This window comes from Tinamus guttatus, unplaced genomic scaffold, assembly GCF_059628265.1.
Source record: "Tinamus guttatus ecotype Peru unplaced genomic scaffold, ASM5962826v1 Tinamus_guttatus_pri_ptg000602l, whole genome shotgun sequence".
In the NCBI taxonomy this organism is placed as follows: Eukaryota; Metazoa; Chordata; class Aves; order Tinamiformes; family Tinamidae; genus Tinamus; species Tinamus guttatus.
In genome coordinates, this window is record NW_028289136.1 from 2,303,177 (window position 1) to 2,319,660 (window position 16,484).

General features: G+C 39.5%; 1 protein-coding gene across 13 annotated transcripts in view; it reads right to left on the reverse strand.

The window, feature by feature from the left end:
* DLG2 (discs large MAGUK scaffold protein 2) overlaps positions 1 to 16,484 on the reverse strand; it is a 946,755-nt gene that overhangs the window by 499,701 nt on the left and 430,570 nt on the right. For all 13 annotated transcript variants that reach the window (XM_088534958.1, XM_088534959.1, XM_088534956.1 and 10 more), the window contains one exon: positions 5,596 to 5,757. In XM_088534958.1, the coding sequence (XP_088391084.1) occupies positions 5,596 to 5,757 (162 nt within the window). The remainder of the gene's footprint in view (positions 1 to 5,595; positions 5,758 to 16,484) is intronic.

Sequence of the window (16,484 nt, forward strand, 5' to 3'; positions counted from 1 at the left end):
TCGACCAGGGGATTCTTCAGCATGTTTAGCACCTCTGGCAAAATATATATTTTTAATGATTTTGAGCTGGGCTCCCTTCTAAGCTGGATTTATGCAGGAGAATGAGGCCTGGTAAGGCTGAAAGCAGCAGCAATTTGTTTTTCCTGGGTAAATCTTGTTCTCTGGCAGCTAGTGGCTTCTCCAGCTACATGAGCAAGGAGTCTCCTGCATTTGCTAATGCTGCTCTGAAGATCTGTGCAACACTAGGAAAGTCTCAGAGTCTTCTCCGTGCGTGGTGTCTGTGACCAGTCTGTGACTTCGCATGGTACAAAGAATCTGATAGTTGAAAAATACCCCCAAAACTTTTCAAAGTGAGAAAGGGAATTGTTGCATTTAAAAACAAAATCACACACACAGAGAAAAGGCGGCTTTGATCTTATTTTTCCAAATTTCATTTTGAACAAATAATTTCTTTGGGATTAATGTTAAATCGTAAAATAATAGGCTTCCACCTAATCTACCTTTCTGGACTTAAAAAAAAAAAAATTACAAAAACTTGTTTCTTAGGACACATCCAGGAAGCTCAGGCTAAGACATTTTGCAGAGGTTAATTAATCTTCCAGTATCATCATCACGGCCTCCTTTCCCTTTCTTTGCTAATTTGTCAGAAAAAGGACAGCACATGCCATAGTAGGGTCTGACTCACATTTGGACTAGAAAGACTTTGGAGAGGATGCAGAGAGCTGTTTCATTAAAGAGAGCAAAGGGGACATGCCAAATTGAAGGAGACCTCTCAGAAATGAGACCAGAAGGATAAAGATGGGAATGCAAATGGCACTGTGCACATTCACGAGAGGAAAGGAGTTGAGAAGGGGAATCATCCGGCTTGGAGCGGAAAAAAATGGTCAAGTGACATCATCTTTTCTCGCTGGGTACAGAGAATCTCTAATAAATAACACAGCAGGGCCTTTTGCCATCATCAAGGAAAAAGAGCAAAGAGAATCAGTGTAATGGGAGAAACAAATCTGTCTTTTGCAAAGCAATTTACAGAGTTGGCTATTCACATATAATTTTGATTTTGGAGACCTCTAGTAAGTGAAATCCTATTTGCCCTGCCTGGAGATTTTTCCCCCTGCTTTCTCCACTGAAAAGCAATTTCATCAGCCCTGATTTCTGTTACATGTCAGCAACTCTGCAGAGCTACAGGGCAGCACTGTGTCACAGCAAGAGAAGGAGGAACTTCTGCAGTGGCTCCTTCCCTTCTGCAAAGTGAGACCATCAAATAGGAGGCCACTGAAGAGATGCCCAGACCACCACATTAAAAACAAACAAACCAAAAAAACTCAAAACAAAATAAAACTTTTCCTTCTTTAAAATTATCTTAGGCTAAGATAGTAGCAATAACTTGGCTACTCCTTTTCACCCAAACACCACCAATGTATATACCCTGCAGGGAACAAGGATAAGGGCTGGGGAATACCCTAACATCCTAACATTTAAAATGTTCAAGCAATTGAAGAAATGCAAGATCACAGATACTTTTCACTTATAAGCTTTTCTTAAGAAAGTCAAATATGCTTAAAAGCTCAGGAAATCCAATCCCTCAAAAGTAGTATTAAGGTTTACCCCGAAAATGCTGTCGTTTGATGAACCCCGATTAGCTCAATTTCTCATAGGATGGAGCAGAGGGAAAGACTTGATTTAGAGGCAGTCCTCACATCTGAAATCCAGGTACTGCTGTGCTCTAACGAGAAGAACTCCCAGCACGTCAAGGGCTCAGGAGTGTCGAGCATGTCCCAGCATGTCAAGGACTCGCCTGATTTCTAAAGAGTCATTTTTACTGAATTAGCACCGTCTAACCCTGAAGCCCTCGCTGACAGATTGCCCAAGGTTTTAAGCAGCCGATCAAAAGATTCTCGGTTAACTGCACCATCTAGTGTCAAATAGGAGAAAATGCAAGAAAAGTATTTCCAATCTGATTCTCAGCGTGCTTTTTCCTTCAAAGGAGTAAGAAAACACAAGTTCCTCACCTCTGCAAGTTTCAAATAACGTTTAAAATCATAATATGTTTAGTAATACTTTCTGAAAGCTGCTCTAAAATTAGCAGTTTCCCACCTGCTACGATACTACTATATAACCAAAAACTTTCTTTAGAACTTCTCTGTTTGACATTCAAATTCTCTGAAGAGTCCTAAGTCTTATCCCTTATTAAGTAGATCTACTTGTTAAGTAGATCCCTTATGAAGTAGATGCTGTTAAGCAGATCTACTTTTAACATGATCCTACAGCTTTTTAAAATGTATTTACTAACACTGAGCTGTGTGCATGGGTAGTGCTACAAGGCAATAGCGAAGTTCATGCTCAAAATCACAAAATTACAGAAATCAAAATCAGAGTCAAAAGAGGTTCTACTTTTCAGCAAGACTATTCTGCTTGTTATTGTGCACACCAGACTATAGAGACTAGAAAGATCACAGGATATGCCCACCATCAACATGAGAAATCATATTCATATTCTTAAAAAATATCCTGACCCAAATCTGAGTGTCTCAAATAGATTTTCAGAACAGATGAGGGTCCTGTTCCTGATCAACTAACATAAACAACGGGTGTGAGAACTTTAAAGATAATTCACTTTATGAGTTCAACAAAACCCAGGGATTTTGAAATGCTCAATAACCAGTAGCTTCACAGGGATGTTTCTGGACTACATCAACTAACTAATCTGGAATATGAAATTACAGTGAGACCAGTCCATACTCAAGCCATCAGACCATCTTGTGGACATGCTGAGATGTTTCCTGTAAGTCCAGACAGGGCACAACACTCTCAGGTTCCAAAGCTGGTTGTGTCTACTGGCTAGCTATGGGTGCTCAGACTAGCCACGTTGACGGGTAGCTGATTGCACCACCTTTGCAGATTTCTTCCCAAAAGATCACAAATGCATACAAAAAAAATTAACCTTTTCCTCCTCAAAGTACTTTCTTTTCCAAAGAAAGCATCCTGGGTGAATCATTCCATCAGCAGGGCTCTTTGCTTCCAATAAGCACGAACAGCTGTCTCAAAAATCCCACTGGAGGTGCATCCTGCTGCTGCACACCCCACTGTGAAATTTGGGCAGGGAAAGGGAAATTCAGCCAGCGACCTGAACCCTGCTCAGCCAGCAATCCATGACGCTGCTTGTGCTGCCCGCGCAGGTGGCATCGCTTGTTGGATAGACAGCCCTCCTGACACAGGAGCTGATCTGATCCCTCCTCTTGGTAGAAGCTAACTTGCGGCCATGTGTTACACACGTTTTCCCTGTGCACTGAATGTTCTGACCTGCATTCACAAAACTAGGGCAGAACAAGTCAACCTGTTCAGTGAGAACAGCTCTCGGTGGAGTTTCCTGACAGCTCTATCCCACTGCAAATGTCAATGTCTTCTTGCTCCTGGGACTAACGTTGACAGGCTGACTTTGGAGCCCCAGCATTTGTTGAGTATTCTCAGAGCAGAATCGCAACAGCTCCACCTCTCATGTGAGACAACAAAATATTTAAATGGCAAGCACATTCATCAAGTCTTTAAAATGGAGTATTTTGCATTTTTCTAGGATGAACACTCTGGGTTTAGAGGCAGTAAGCTTTAATGTTAACCTTTGCTTGGTGCAACTGTGATGTTTATATGGTCCTGCTGAGAACATACCAGAATACCAAATAAATCAGAGTATTGGGGAGATGTTCTGCAGCTTATGAACATATTCTGAAGGGGTTTTGGAGTGTTTGGAACAGCATTTCTCAAAAACACAGAACTCACAGAAACAAAAAAAAAACTTCGGAATTGGAAATTCAGTGAGATCTGCCCCTCGTCTGCGCCCCCCACCAAAAAAAAAAAAAAAAAAGAAAGAAAAAGAATGAACCAAAAACAGGTATTTCAAACCAGGCAAGGGCAGAGCACCACAGTGTCTTGGGCTCTAGCATCAGGTTTATTCAGGGCTTCGAAATAATTCTGTAATGAGAAACTCATTCTCATGTGGAAATACTGCATAGCTCCTCTTCTGCCTGCACTTCAGAAAACTGTGGGCACTCTCTCGGTAGAAACACAGACTAGGAACCATTTTAAGCAGCTGCAGAAGTCTGCTGAAATCCTAATTCCTCACTTCACAACAGATTTTTTTTACCATTGTCGCTATGTTATCAGCTTGGATCATGCAGCCTTACTTGGAAGTCTCCCTCTGTGAAGCAAAATATCATCTGTTTCTGACTTTCAGGAATAAGAAGCACCACTATAATGTTAATACTCAAAGGAGGCCTTGAATAGCAGGAATACATTTATTCCAGGCAAGAAACTGTTTTGTCTTTTTTTTCTCCCCTCAGGTTACTCCAGGCCACATGGAGGCAATCCTTTCCAAAGCAGATATCACTGAGTGTAAGAGGATACGTCATTGTGTGTTACTGGTGGCTTCTGCAGTAGACAGGGGGCAGGGTAAGCTGTCAAAATATTAAAAGACAAACTGCATACAAACTACACAAACTAACAAGAACCAAGGACAGATTAATTCATGTGGCTAATCCATGAAGGCTCAATGAACACCAGCTGCATTCACATCAATCTTTAATAACAAACATTTTCCTTCGCTTGTTACTACTCTGTCGTTACTGCACTAGGCAAGCAAAACACATTTCACAACTTTTGAGCACCAGAAGGAGCAAAGCACGACTGCCTTGAGTGCTGCTTATATAATTGCCTGAACAAATCTCTTATCCAGAACTTGATCACCTCTATTAGTGTCATTCTCTCTCTCTCTCTTTTTTTTTTTTTTCCTTCCCAGCGTTGACAGAAAATAACAACTAACAGGAAAACCATCATGCTGTTCTCTCCATCTATGATGCTTTAATTGGGAAAGGTTTAGAAACACCTTCCGATTAATGCAATCTTGCTGAAGAGCAAATACAATTTTTGGAAACTGAAATCTTTTTAGTTAGTATACAGGCTCACTGTGTGAACATTTTTTGCACAGTCAACTATACCAAAGGGAACCTGACACAAACATACACACAAACCTTCTATACGTGTAAATAATTGCCTTAGTTGACACAGTGATATATCTACATCACTCTAAATAATGACACACACACACAGGAAAAGAAGGAAATGTTTGAGTAGTAAATATTTCAATAGCTGCAAATGAATTCCCTTTTCATAATACATTTTATGACTTTGCCACAGTTCTTTGTAAGATGCCAGAGACAGGATTCCATCACTGGTTACAGTTGCAGCATTTTTTTTTCAGTTTGTGAGCAAAGATAGCCAAGAAGAGAAGGAATATGCCATTCCAAAATCATGACAATATCGAGGGCCAGAAACCTGTGTTACTCCTTTCTAAACGTAGAGGAAAACGACACATTTGTCGGGATTACCTTTGCCAAAGACATCACATCTCAATACAAAGCTATGCCAGTTAAACTGTCATCCATTACGCTACACCAAGCCTTAAAAACCCGACACAGAATGATCAAATAGCACCAATACCTTTCAAAGAACAATCTATTCAAATAACAAGCATGTTTTCCAACAGCTTCATGTTACATGATGTCGCCATATGAGGACCAAAGCCAAAGTGAATATCAGTCCTACCTTCAAAGGAGAAATGTGCGACTGTAAGACATATCCATGGACATTCTCTATTTGAGACAAGTTCTTCTCTGAGACGTGAACAAGCTCGGGGCCTCTCACTTCATGGGTTAATCGAGGCAAAGTATGGTCATGTGGAGCGTCCTCATCTTGATAACGATATTTCTAGTGGAAAGAAAAAAGAAAGCAGGAGCAAATAAGCCTTGGGGAAACAGTGCCCATGTATATACATAAATCTGGTGTATAATAACACATCAAATAATGCCTATAAGACATTGGACAATATAACCCTAGAATTCCCTAATCTGTACTGGGAGGAACATGTCATTCTGTTTTTAGCATTTCGTCAAAGAGAGAAAGCATTAATGCTACATCACACCAATAAATTAAATGTTTATCTGCAGATAGATATCTCAGATGATATACTAGTAGTGCTGAATAATGAAAAAAGACATATCTATCCACTCAGCTATAGTGTCAGCTTGTATTTCCCATATTCACACCCTCTGCTCCTCTGCACTTTTATAGTCTTTTTCCCCCAAATGTTTGAGTCATTTTCCATTCGGCATTTTTCATTCTGTGTTGTCTGAGGATCAAATATTAGAGCACACACATGCAAACTGACACAGAGCTACTGCAAGATAGATACTTGCTGTCCAGTTAACAAGTTTTTTACCCCTGCTAAGATCCTTCTAGACTAAAACTTAGGAGATAGAAATTATAACTCCCCATTCCACAGAGAAGTAACATAAACAGAAGAGGGAAACAACTTGTTCAAGGTCCAAAAAGCTGCTTGTAACAATAAGGAACATAACTCTAACCTTAAAAGTAGAAATTAAAGGATCAGAAGTATCCTTTAGGCAGAAGATCTGCATCCTTTTTCAGAAGTCTATTTATTTATTTCAGTTGTCTGATCAAGCAGTGAGCAGATATCTACAGATGTTCTCTCCTCTAGCATACAGGATTGTTGGGTTAAATTGAGGGTTAAAGCACTTTTTGAAAACATTATATTATGCACAAGCTCTCATACTCACTGCTCCTTTAAGGGAGAAGACTACAGAATGGATAGCATGTGAGATATGCAAATTCACATTATTTAACATAATGGAGGAGGATGTTCTGACATTTTAGCCGTAAGCATTGCATAAGGAGCAGACCAGAATATAAATGGGAATGGAGAGTCATAAATCTTTGGCACAAAGAGAGAGGCATATAGTAATACTGTAAATATTTTCAGCTGGAAGCCATGTACTAAACTATTAATGAGAAAAATCATAGATTAAAGGAGAAAGTCCAGATGTTTAAGTCTTTTACAGTACCGAATGGTGAAATAAGAAAAATAAGAAGTCTTAAAATTCAGAAATGTTCACAAGAAGATTATAAAGAATATTTCTCCACTACTCCTGTATTTAATTTATAACACCAAACTCAGCTGCATTATTCCATTTATTCATCCTTTTAAAAGAAACTTTCCCAGTTTATTCCTACCTTGATTTCAATATATGATACTGGTTCAGCTCTTGTCAGTTATATTCAGAATGCACATATGACACAATTTGCTCTCTTTTTCCTTTATGGAATATGCCTGAAACCTTGCCTTTTACATACGTACTTTCCAGAAAATGTAATTAACAAATCTATAAAATGACTGGCACCAGGCAAGTATTATTTGGGCAAGAAGCCATCCATCTAATCGACAATATTCCAACCAATGTCACCCTAAGGGCTTGGCCCACAAATCACTTCAGCCTTGAGCAATCAATTATTTTTTGAATCCAGTGAGTACTCTTTCAAAAAAGATGACTGCTTTTAGACACCTATCTAGAGTGAACAATTTACTAAAATATGAGAAATGTTTGACAAATAGCAGCAGAATACAAGTCATTCAATCTCACTGCAAAACAGTAAAGTTGAAAATGTGCAGCAACCACTATCTCAAGAGGTGAGACAGTAATGCCAGAAGCAGCAACAAGCTTTAGCCTGATCATTTAGGTAGCTTTACAGAGCCAGAAGCAGGATAGGATGGCATTAAAGCCAGAGCACTTCTTTGCATCCATTAGTAAATCCTTTTCCCCATCCCAGCACTGCAGTGCAGGCTTTGCACAAATGGGAGAAAAGGCTTAGAGGAAACTGGCTTTCCCTGAGCCCTGTGGTGCTATAAAGCCTGACACTTCTGTAGCTGAGCATCGTAGTCTTTCCCATACTTTATAACTTAAATAGATAACCTGGTATCTGAACGTTCCCATTAAAAAGAAGGATAATATCCATGAATGAGTTTGCAGAACAGTTTTCTCCTGTTCCATTTTCCCTCTCCGTCCCTCCCACCCCAAGCCCAGCCTTCGCATTCTTCAGCAGCTACAGGCTAAAGCATTTCCAGATCAATCCTCTTTTATGCCTGCCTCATGCCTCATGTCTTCACAGCACCAAACTCACTGATTTTCCCACGTCTCTCCTCCCACAGCAGCTCCTGACTGAAATGCTTTCAGCTGTTCACGCTAAGCTGAAGCAGCTTGACACAGCAAAAAGCTAGGGATAAGGAAAGCTGCAGAGAATGGAAGGCAGAAAATACCAAACCAGACTTGAAACTCCTGCAACAATCTCCATTCACCTCCATCACTCTGTCCTGATGGGGCCTTGCAAATATCCTTGAAATTACCCGGTTCCCTAGAAACCAGCATTTTCTCTAAGGGTTAATTCAAATTTCTAGAAGTAAAAGCATGACTGCACGGAAATGCTACTCTTCATTTGACAAAAGAACAGGTGGATGTCTTATGATAATTAAATTACAAATCAGTGCCTGCTGCTGACAAGGTATTGTACACTGCCAGCTAGCATCAGATATTTAAAATCCTCTGTAATTACCTATAATGGGGGAGTGTGCTGCTGTGAATTTTTAATATGAACATGCTTTTTTATAACAATTCTTTCTCTCTACAATGTGAGATTATTACAGCACCACTGCTCATCACAACTTACTGTCTAACAGAGCACCTTTAAGGCTGTGTTTGTCAAAGAGCTGTCAGCTAAACAGGACTGAAGACAGGAATCCAGCAAAGGGTAATGGTCAAAAGCCTTGAATGTGAACAAAGCCAACTCTTAAGCAAACAAACAAACAAACAAATAATAGAGTAGGAAGACATCTGCTCAGTTACAATAGCCAAATGACAGCATCTGCGTGGAAATATTGCAGCTCTTACAACCTTCTTCTGACAAACTCTTACTGAATGAATATGGTTGAGAATTTGTCATTCTACTTTTTTTTTAAAAAAAAAAAGTCTTTTTGCAAACTCCTCAGTATTTTCTGCAGTTCCTCTTATTTTGCTATGCATAAAATGTAAGCCAAACATTTGTTTTAGATCATCTCAGACTGATCTGTGCCCTAAGTTGCTGAATGTAGTCCTACTGTGGTTGTCCTTCAATAGTTTGTGTCCCCCCTCTTCTCTACGTTGTGCATTCATTGGACCACATTTCAAAATATCACATATTACTTTGGCTTGCAAGAGGAAGGTGGCAAAAGACAGAGCTGAATGTATTAGAGGAGTCATGTAGTTCTACAATACTCTGTGAAATGTCAGTAGGCAGAGAATCCTGGTCCAGATTGAATCTTGAGCAAGTCCAAGAAGAAGGCATCCTGATATGTGCAGCAGACACAGAATAATGATAAAGCCAAAAATGTGATTTTTCTTTTCAGTCAGCTGAAGCTACATTATAGATACAGTTGATAAAGCAGGGGAAAAAGGTATCACAACAGGAGTAAGAGATGGTAATTTATTCACTCATGAATAGATCCAGCTTCCAGTCCTGCAGTACTCTTTTTGGTCAGCATGATATGCTATAGCAAAGGAAGCATTAGCTATGCTACTCAGTTTAACTCTTTAAATATCATCATTTCCAGTCCTGTGTGCGCTTCCAGGATTATAGTGCTTCTCTCGGGGGACCAAACTTCTGCACCTTCAAAGTTGCAGGTCTTCATATAGCTCACATGGTTATGTGTGAAAACCACAGGGAATGGAATTTCTGCAGAAAAGGTTCTGCACAAGAGAACTCTTGACGGATCCTGTGGTCCCATAGCAGACTGGACCTGGGGGACAGATGCAGTTGGTCCCAGAGCTACCTACTCTTTATGAATTGATCATTTGTCTTTTCCCTTGACCAAGGATTGGGTTGACTTGTAAGTCCCACTCAGAGTAGTATCACTGCTAGTCACTTGTGATGACCTCAAAATGGGAGCTGCCTTTGGACAAGTCAAGGGTCAGCCCCCTTCTGCGTGATTAACAGATTCAGAATTGAATACACTGGATTTGTTCAAGGTTATAGCTACAGATGAAAACTAAAAGCATTGATGTAGGAGGTGGTCCCTTTACCACCAAGTTCAATCTGCAAAGTCCCATTAGGATTTAAAATACATTAGTGCCACATTATCTCACTTTTGTGTTTTCAGCAGTCTCCAATATGTTGAATTTTACTGGTATCACTCTCAAAGGCAACGCATTTCAATGTCATACAGATGAGTATCTTGAGAAAACAAACTTTACAATTTGCACACACAAGTCCTTGGGCAGTCATCCAATCATGAATAGAAATAATGTTACTCATCCAACTGATTGCAAATGAGAAACACAGCTTGAATTCTGAATATTTGCAATCAATCTATAGAGTCAAAAGAGAAAAAATACTCTTCTCATTATATAAAATGGAAGAAATCACAATCTGCTTGCCAAGACTGTGGAAGCAGATTAAGAAGCTTAAATCATTGAATAATTACACTTATTGTGAATGGCTTTCTCTTTTGCTTATCAAGTAGTTTCCTAACAAGCTTGTCGCTGTATCACAGCAATACCTTTCATCCAAGAAGCCTTAAGAGCTTTACAAGTGGCAGTCAAGTATTTTCCTGTAGAAAAATAGTATGTGCATCATTTAAAGGTGGATAAAATTAGGCACGGAAATACAAGAACGCTCAAGGTCACAAACAGAATCAGTTAATTAAGCAGTAGAAGAACTTAGGAGATTTTTCCAGTCTGGTCACCTAAGCCCAAGATTTAATGAAACTACAGTAATGACTAAATAAACGTAAAAATAAAAATACAGCTATATGTTGCTCTGCTGCCCCTATAATTTCTCTCTCTTTTTTTTTTTTTTCTTTTTTCTTTTTTTCTCACAAAGGTCCCAGGAGACAGCAAACTTTCTAAGGTGAGAGTTTAGGCTTTTATCTGTGTCAGGGTAATAGCTAGCAGTACTTCATGTAGTGCCTGTCATGTATCTCTAAGAAAGAAATAGTCGTTTTGTAGAGAACAAGAGGTTTCCTGTAAGAACTAAATTAGTTCACAGAAAGGATGCCATCAGCATTGAGCAGTGAGAACTTGCACATCTTTTCCATTCAGTGGAACAAGAAGATATTTTTTTCAGGAGGGGAAAAGCAAACATACCAAAAGAAAAAAATGCAGGATTTCTTCTATTGGCTCATTAAAATAAGCCCAGTACAGGAAATATATACTTTTTTTTTTTTAAGTGCGGCTACTGTAAAGTGGAACAAATATGTTTAACAGTAGATTCTTCATTTGTTTCTTGAAACTCTGAATTATTTTACCTTAAGGAAGAAGAAAAGCTGGATATTAGGCCAAGTACTTCTTCCTTACATTAGGTGGACGTAGTTGCACCTTTAGCTCACAAGATGGCACAATAACCATCGAATTAAAGCCTATTCTTGACTTCAGCTAAGAAATGTTTCAGGAAAAATCAAGCTATGAAATGTCATAAAACTTCAGATGATTTTTATTTTGAACTGCCCTGTTACAACATTAAAAAGAGGCTACAGTCTTTTGTAATAAGTACACTTAAACAGGTTGTGGTCGTACATGAAGCTGGCAACTCAAGAAAATGTAATGATTCATATAAGAATAAAATATTACAAGCGAGTAGGAACCTATTGATCTTTCTGAGGTTTAGAATGAACAAAACCTCTATGTATTGACAGGACCAAAACTAGCCCAGAATGCTGCATTCCTCAAGGAATTCTAAGTCCTAATTAAAACCGCCTGCATGCAAATGTGTACCAGGAGGTATTCAGCTCCATATGCTACATCACATTTTGGACCTGTTAACAGCATCGGTTTAGCCCTCTGGAGGTTGCTACTTGCTATCCAATAATTTAAAATAGATTTTTAACTTGAAGCACCAGTAAAAAAAGACACTCTGAGAGGGTGGCTTTGCTAATATTAAACGGTGAATGTGGCTACACACTATAAAAACCTGCAACCACTCAAAATTTTATCCAGCGAATACTGTTGCTCAAAGTGGAGCACAGGAAAGACATGGGAGAAACCATGCATTTCATCATCACCAGGCTGTAGTTCTCTCTTCCTCCTTTCTTCCTTCAGCAGCTTCACCTGCACACCCCTTTTCACAGCTTTCAACTCTTCCTCTCAAATTTTTTTTGCAGGTACTTCCAAGTTCCCATAAGCACTCGAGCAACCTTCATACCTTATTATCTCCCTGCTTCATGCTCCACGTTTCCATGCCCATGCATACCCTCTACAGAGAGCACTTGTTCCTGACAGTAGTGCCAGCATAGGTAGTTCTCCACTCCTGCATCCACCTCACCTGTGCTGCCCTTTTTTCTATCCTTCTCCCTCATGCTCAAAGCAAGGCTGTAATTTAGATTGGATCACTCTGATCAATATTAGGTCTTTTATATGTTTATTTGAACGTGGCTTAGACACTCTTGGAGGTCACAGCCTCCAAGACAACGAAGGAGGCAACACAGTAGCACGAACAAGCAGCCAAAGGGGAGCAGAGAAATTTCGTGATCCAGCATTGCTACTATGGAAAAGATATGTGGAAATAATGGCCCTGAATCTTCTTCCATCTTCCCTTGCACACATATAGAATCTGATACACAGAGCTTTACTAGCCAACACAAAGACAAGCCAAGAGATATAAACTATGTATTGGTAAATCCGAGGAACACTGAATCTCCTTTCCCAAGGAGAGAGTAGGAATAGAAAAATTATTAGGCACAGGATTGGAGCAAATGGGGTGAAGGCCAAAGCTCAGCTGGTTAAAAAAAGCAGAAGAAGAAAGAGAGAAAAAGAGAACTGGGGAACTAGGGTAGATTAGTCTAAAACTATTAAAATAGTCTGTTTTCTGCAAACTTGGAAATAAAACCACGATTGCGGTGTCTGTAGTATTGTGGTGTGCTAGAAAATTTGACTCACGTGCCTCCAGTGTTCATCTGCACACTAATAGCTGCTCCTAGCAATTACTAGTGGAGTGACACAGGTCTCTGGCTCTGAAGATCCTGGCCCTGCTCCATATTAGCTTGTGTAAAGTTTCCAGCCAAGCCCGGGAGAGAGAGTTTAAAATTTGAGCACTTCTCTGACCACATATTTCTATCTCTCAGATTTCCCAGGATTCTTGAAATTAGATGCCCCAAAAGCTATTGCTTTTTACACAGTCCTGTGTCTAAATGGAAGATCTAGGAGGAGAACTAGACTGTTTTGTTAAATTAAGACTGAATTAATAGGTCAAAAGATAAATCTGCAGAGTTAAGTGTTCAACAGTCAAGAAAGTATTATTTCCTCATGAACTCTATCACAGAATCACAGAGCAGTTGGTGCTGGCAGAAACCTATGGAGATGTCTCGTCCAACTGCGAGTCTCTCAAGCAGGGTCATCAAAAGCAGGTTGCCCTGCCTGTGTGCAGTTGGGTTTTGAACATCTCCAAGGACGGGCAGCCAACCAAGCTCTCTGGGCAACCTATCTCAATGTTCAATCACCTCCTCAGTGAAGAAGTATTTTGTTCTGTCCAAGGGGAACTTCCTGTCTTTCAGTTTGTGCCTGTTGCTTCTTGTCACCAGGCACCACTGAAAAGAGTCTGGCCCCTCTTTACACTCTCCTTTCTTGAAATTATGCACATAGATAAATTCCTGTGACCTTCTTCTCTGAACAATCCCAGCTCTCTTAGCCTCTCCTCGTATGAGAGATGCTCCAGTCCCATAATCATTCCTGTGTCCCTCCTAGCCACTATGCTGCCAGGACAGTTCTTTGGGAATTAACTGAGTATTAAAGAACACAGACTTGTGTCCTCTGTGGGGTTCCAGTACCATTTCTCAGAGAAATTGGAGATTTCTGCCCAAAGGCTATATGAGGGAGAAAAAAAAAAAAAACTCTCTGGCTAAGACAGTCAAATGCTTTATCAGATAACTCTTTCTATACTGGTGCTTGTCATAGAAATCTCACATAGTGCTACAAAATAACAAACTTTTCATGGGTGTGGAAATGAGATATCGCTCACTTTGAAAGGCCCAAGCAGATGTGGACAGTCATTTTTTTCAGAAGTGCTGAACATCAGCAGCTTTCAGGGAGAGCTTTGCAAAGAGTAAATGCTGTGCAATCCTGGGCTCCAGGAGGTCACTCTGACCTCTGCGGATAGGGCTGGCATCAGTTAGTATTAGTCACCTTTAACTTCCAGCATAAGCTGGTCAACCAGGATCCCTCACTAATCAATCAAACAACATTATGTATGTATATGAATGTATAAGAATTGCTCATGGAAGCCAGTTTTTTTGTCTCTCTCTTTTTTTTTTTTTTTTTTTAACCTTAGACTGAAAATGGTTTAGGATCCAGGCAGTCTGAATGAGATGAATTTCATTCTTGATGTTGCAAGCTGGACAGAAGAATTCATCAACCTATTTGATCTTAATGGCTTTGTCTAATGAGTAAAAGTCCTAATCACACAGGGATATTGTGAAAATAAAGTCATTAATGATTATGAGTGATTATGAGATTATGAGATGCTTGGATGCGGTGGTCAATATAACTGGAAAATCAATGAGAAAATAATTCTGTAATCTGAACCCAATTTGACCAGCATGTGTTAAGCAGTGCATGTGTGGAGCCATCTGTTGAATGTGAAATGCTGTATAAACAACCCATCTACATCACTGAATGAAGCAAAGGCCCTGTGAAAACAAAAACTACTTTGTAATTAAAAATGTATTTGAGTGATATTATAGTATTACCTTACAAAGTATGGCCATAATGGGACTGAAATAAAATTGCTTAAGCCATCTTAATTCTTACATTTCCTATATCTGAGTGCTTGACTTTCTAACCCCAGCATCCTTTAACTGTTCTTTGAGTGCAATGTAAAGATACATAAAAAAACTCATAAACTTTAATGGTATTCATGCTTCTCAATGTGAATTCAGAGCAAAAAGAATTTTTCACCATTTGTGGAAAACTGGCTCTTTGTAAATACAAATGTTCTATGTGCATAAACTAGAAAAATAATCTCCCTGTGTTCACTCTGATGAGCCCAGACATTATCTGAGAAGATAACGCTCCTTTTACACTGAACCAATCTTTGGCTGTGCTGAAAACCCTATTACAGTTCTCAGATACGTACATTTCCTATACCTTTATGCATTCTCTCTCTTAAAGGCTATGAATTTTTAATGATAAAAAGAAGGATTTAATACATTTTAACTAGTTGTTCAATAGGTCAGAAAAATACATTTATGTCAAATGAATTTGCATGCACTTGACACCTATAAGAGTTGACATCAACATTTCTGAGGCAAAGCACTTTTTGGAAGGCAGCTATGGTCCTTTCGGTCTTAATCCTTCTACAGCAGTTGGGTACAGCATAATCGTGAAAAAGTAATCTGCATCTTCAGATTCTTTAATGAAACCTGGTTACAGCACAAGCAGAATGATCATCAGAATGACCAGAGTACAGAGAAACCTGAAGCCAGTGTGGAAGCAAGAGTGGCTACTTTCCTTAGGCTGTCACCAAAAGGAGCATTTCTACTTTTCCACCTCCCCACAACTTGTCTGTTTCCTGGATGTGAACTCTAAGGACATTAACGTTTCAGAGGAATTTGGCTCAATAATCTGATGGCAACATATCCTGAGTCAGGAGCAGCACAAGCAGAGAGTTTCCCAAGAAGCAGCACCCATGAAACATTAAATTTTAAGTCCTCTGAGCCTGTAGGTAAGCCAAACATTTCTTGGGCCATATTTTATCTACAGTGGAGCCGCATATCACCATCTCTACTAATTCTATTTAAACATAACAGTGCTTCGGTTGCATTTTTTTTTTGAAGGGCCAGCTCAACTTTCCTTATTTTCTCAAGCTCCACACATTATATGAGACCTGCACACTGAACTAATCATGGTTGGTCGAACTATGGGCACTAAGAGAACTAACAGGACAAAAAAGGATATATGCATGGATTTCAGGCACCTATGCAATAGGCTATGTCTGTGAATGTTAAAGTCTATCTGTCTTTCTCCTGTTTGGGCAGTTAATCATGTCTCACATTTGAATCATTTAGTAATTTAGTAATTACATTGTTGGATGGAGACAATGAATCTCTCCTGGGGCTATTGTTATTTTTGGGGTCTCATTCCAAATCCTTATTGGAAGAATATGGTTCACGTTTCATTTTTAAACAATCTGGAACATTCATTTTTAAAATAAGCCAGCTGAGCTGTCAGTCCATGTCTAAATAATCTGGCATTTGTTTAATATTGTGTTATAGTATATATCTGGCAGTTTATGTAATGTTTGAAAATTTCTTTACACCTGAAAAATGCTGTAAAAAATCTAATTTGTGTTAAGCAATAGGACAAAGGGTAAGGGGTACAAACTGTAACACAGGAGGTTTCTTCTGCATACGAGGAAGAACTTCTTTCCTGTAAGGGTGACAGAGCCCTGGAACAGGCTGCCCAGAGAGGCTGTGGAGTCTCCTGCTCGGGAGATCTTCCAAACCCGCCTGGATGCCACCCTGTGCCCTGTGATCCAGGTGTCCCTGCTGGAGCAGGGGGGTTGGACCATATAATCTCTAGAGGGCCCTACCAACCTCAACCATTCTGTGATTCTGTGTAAGT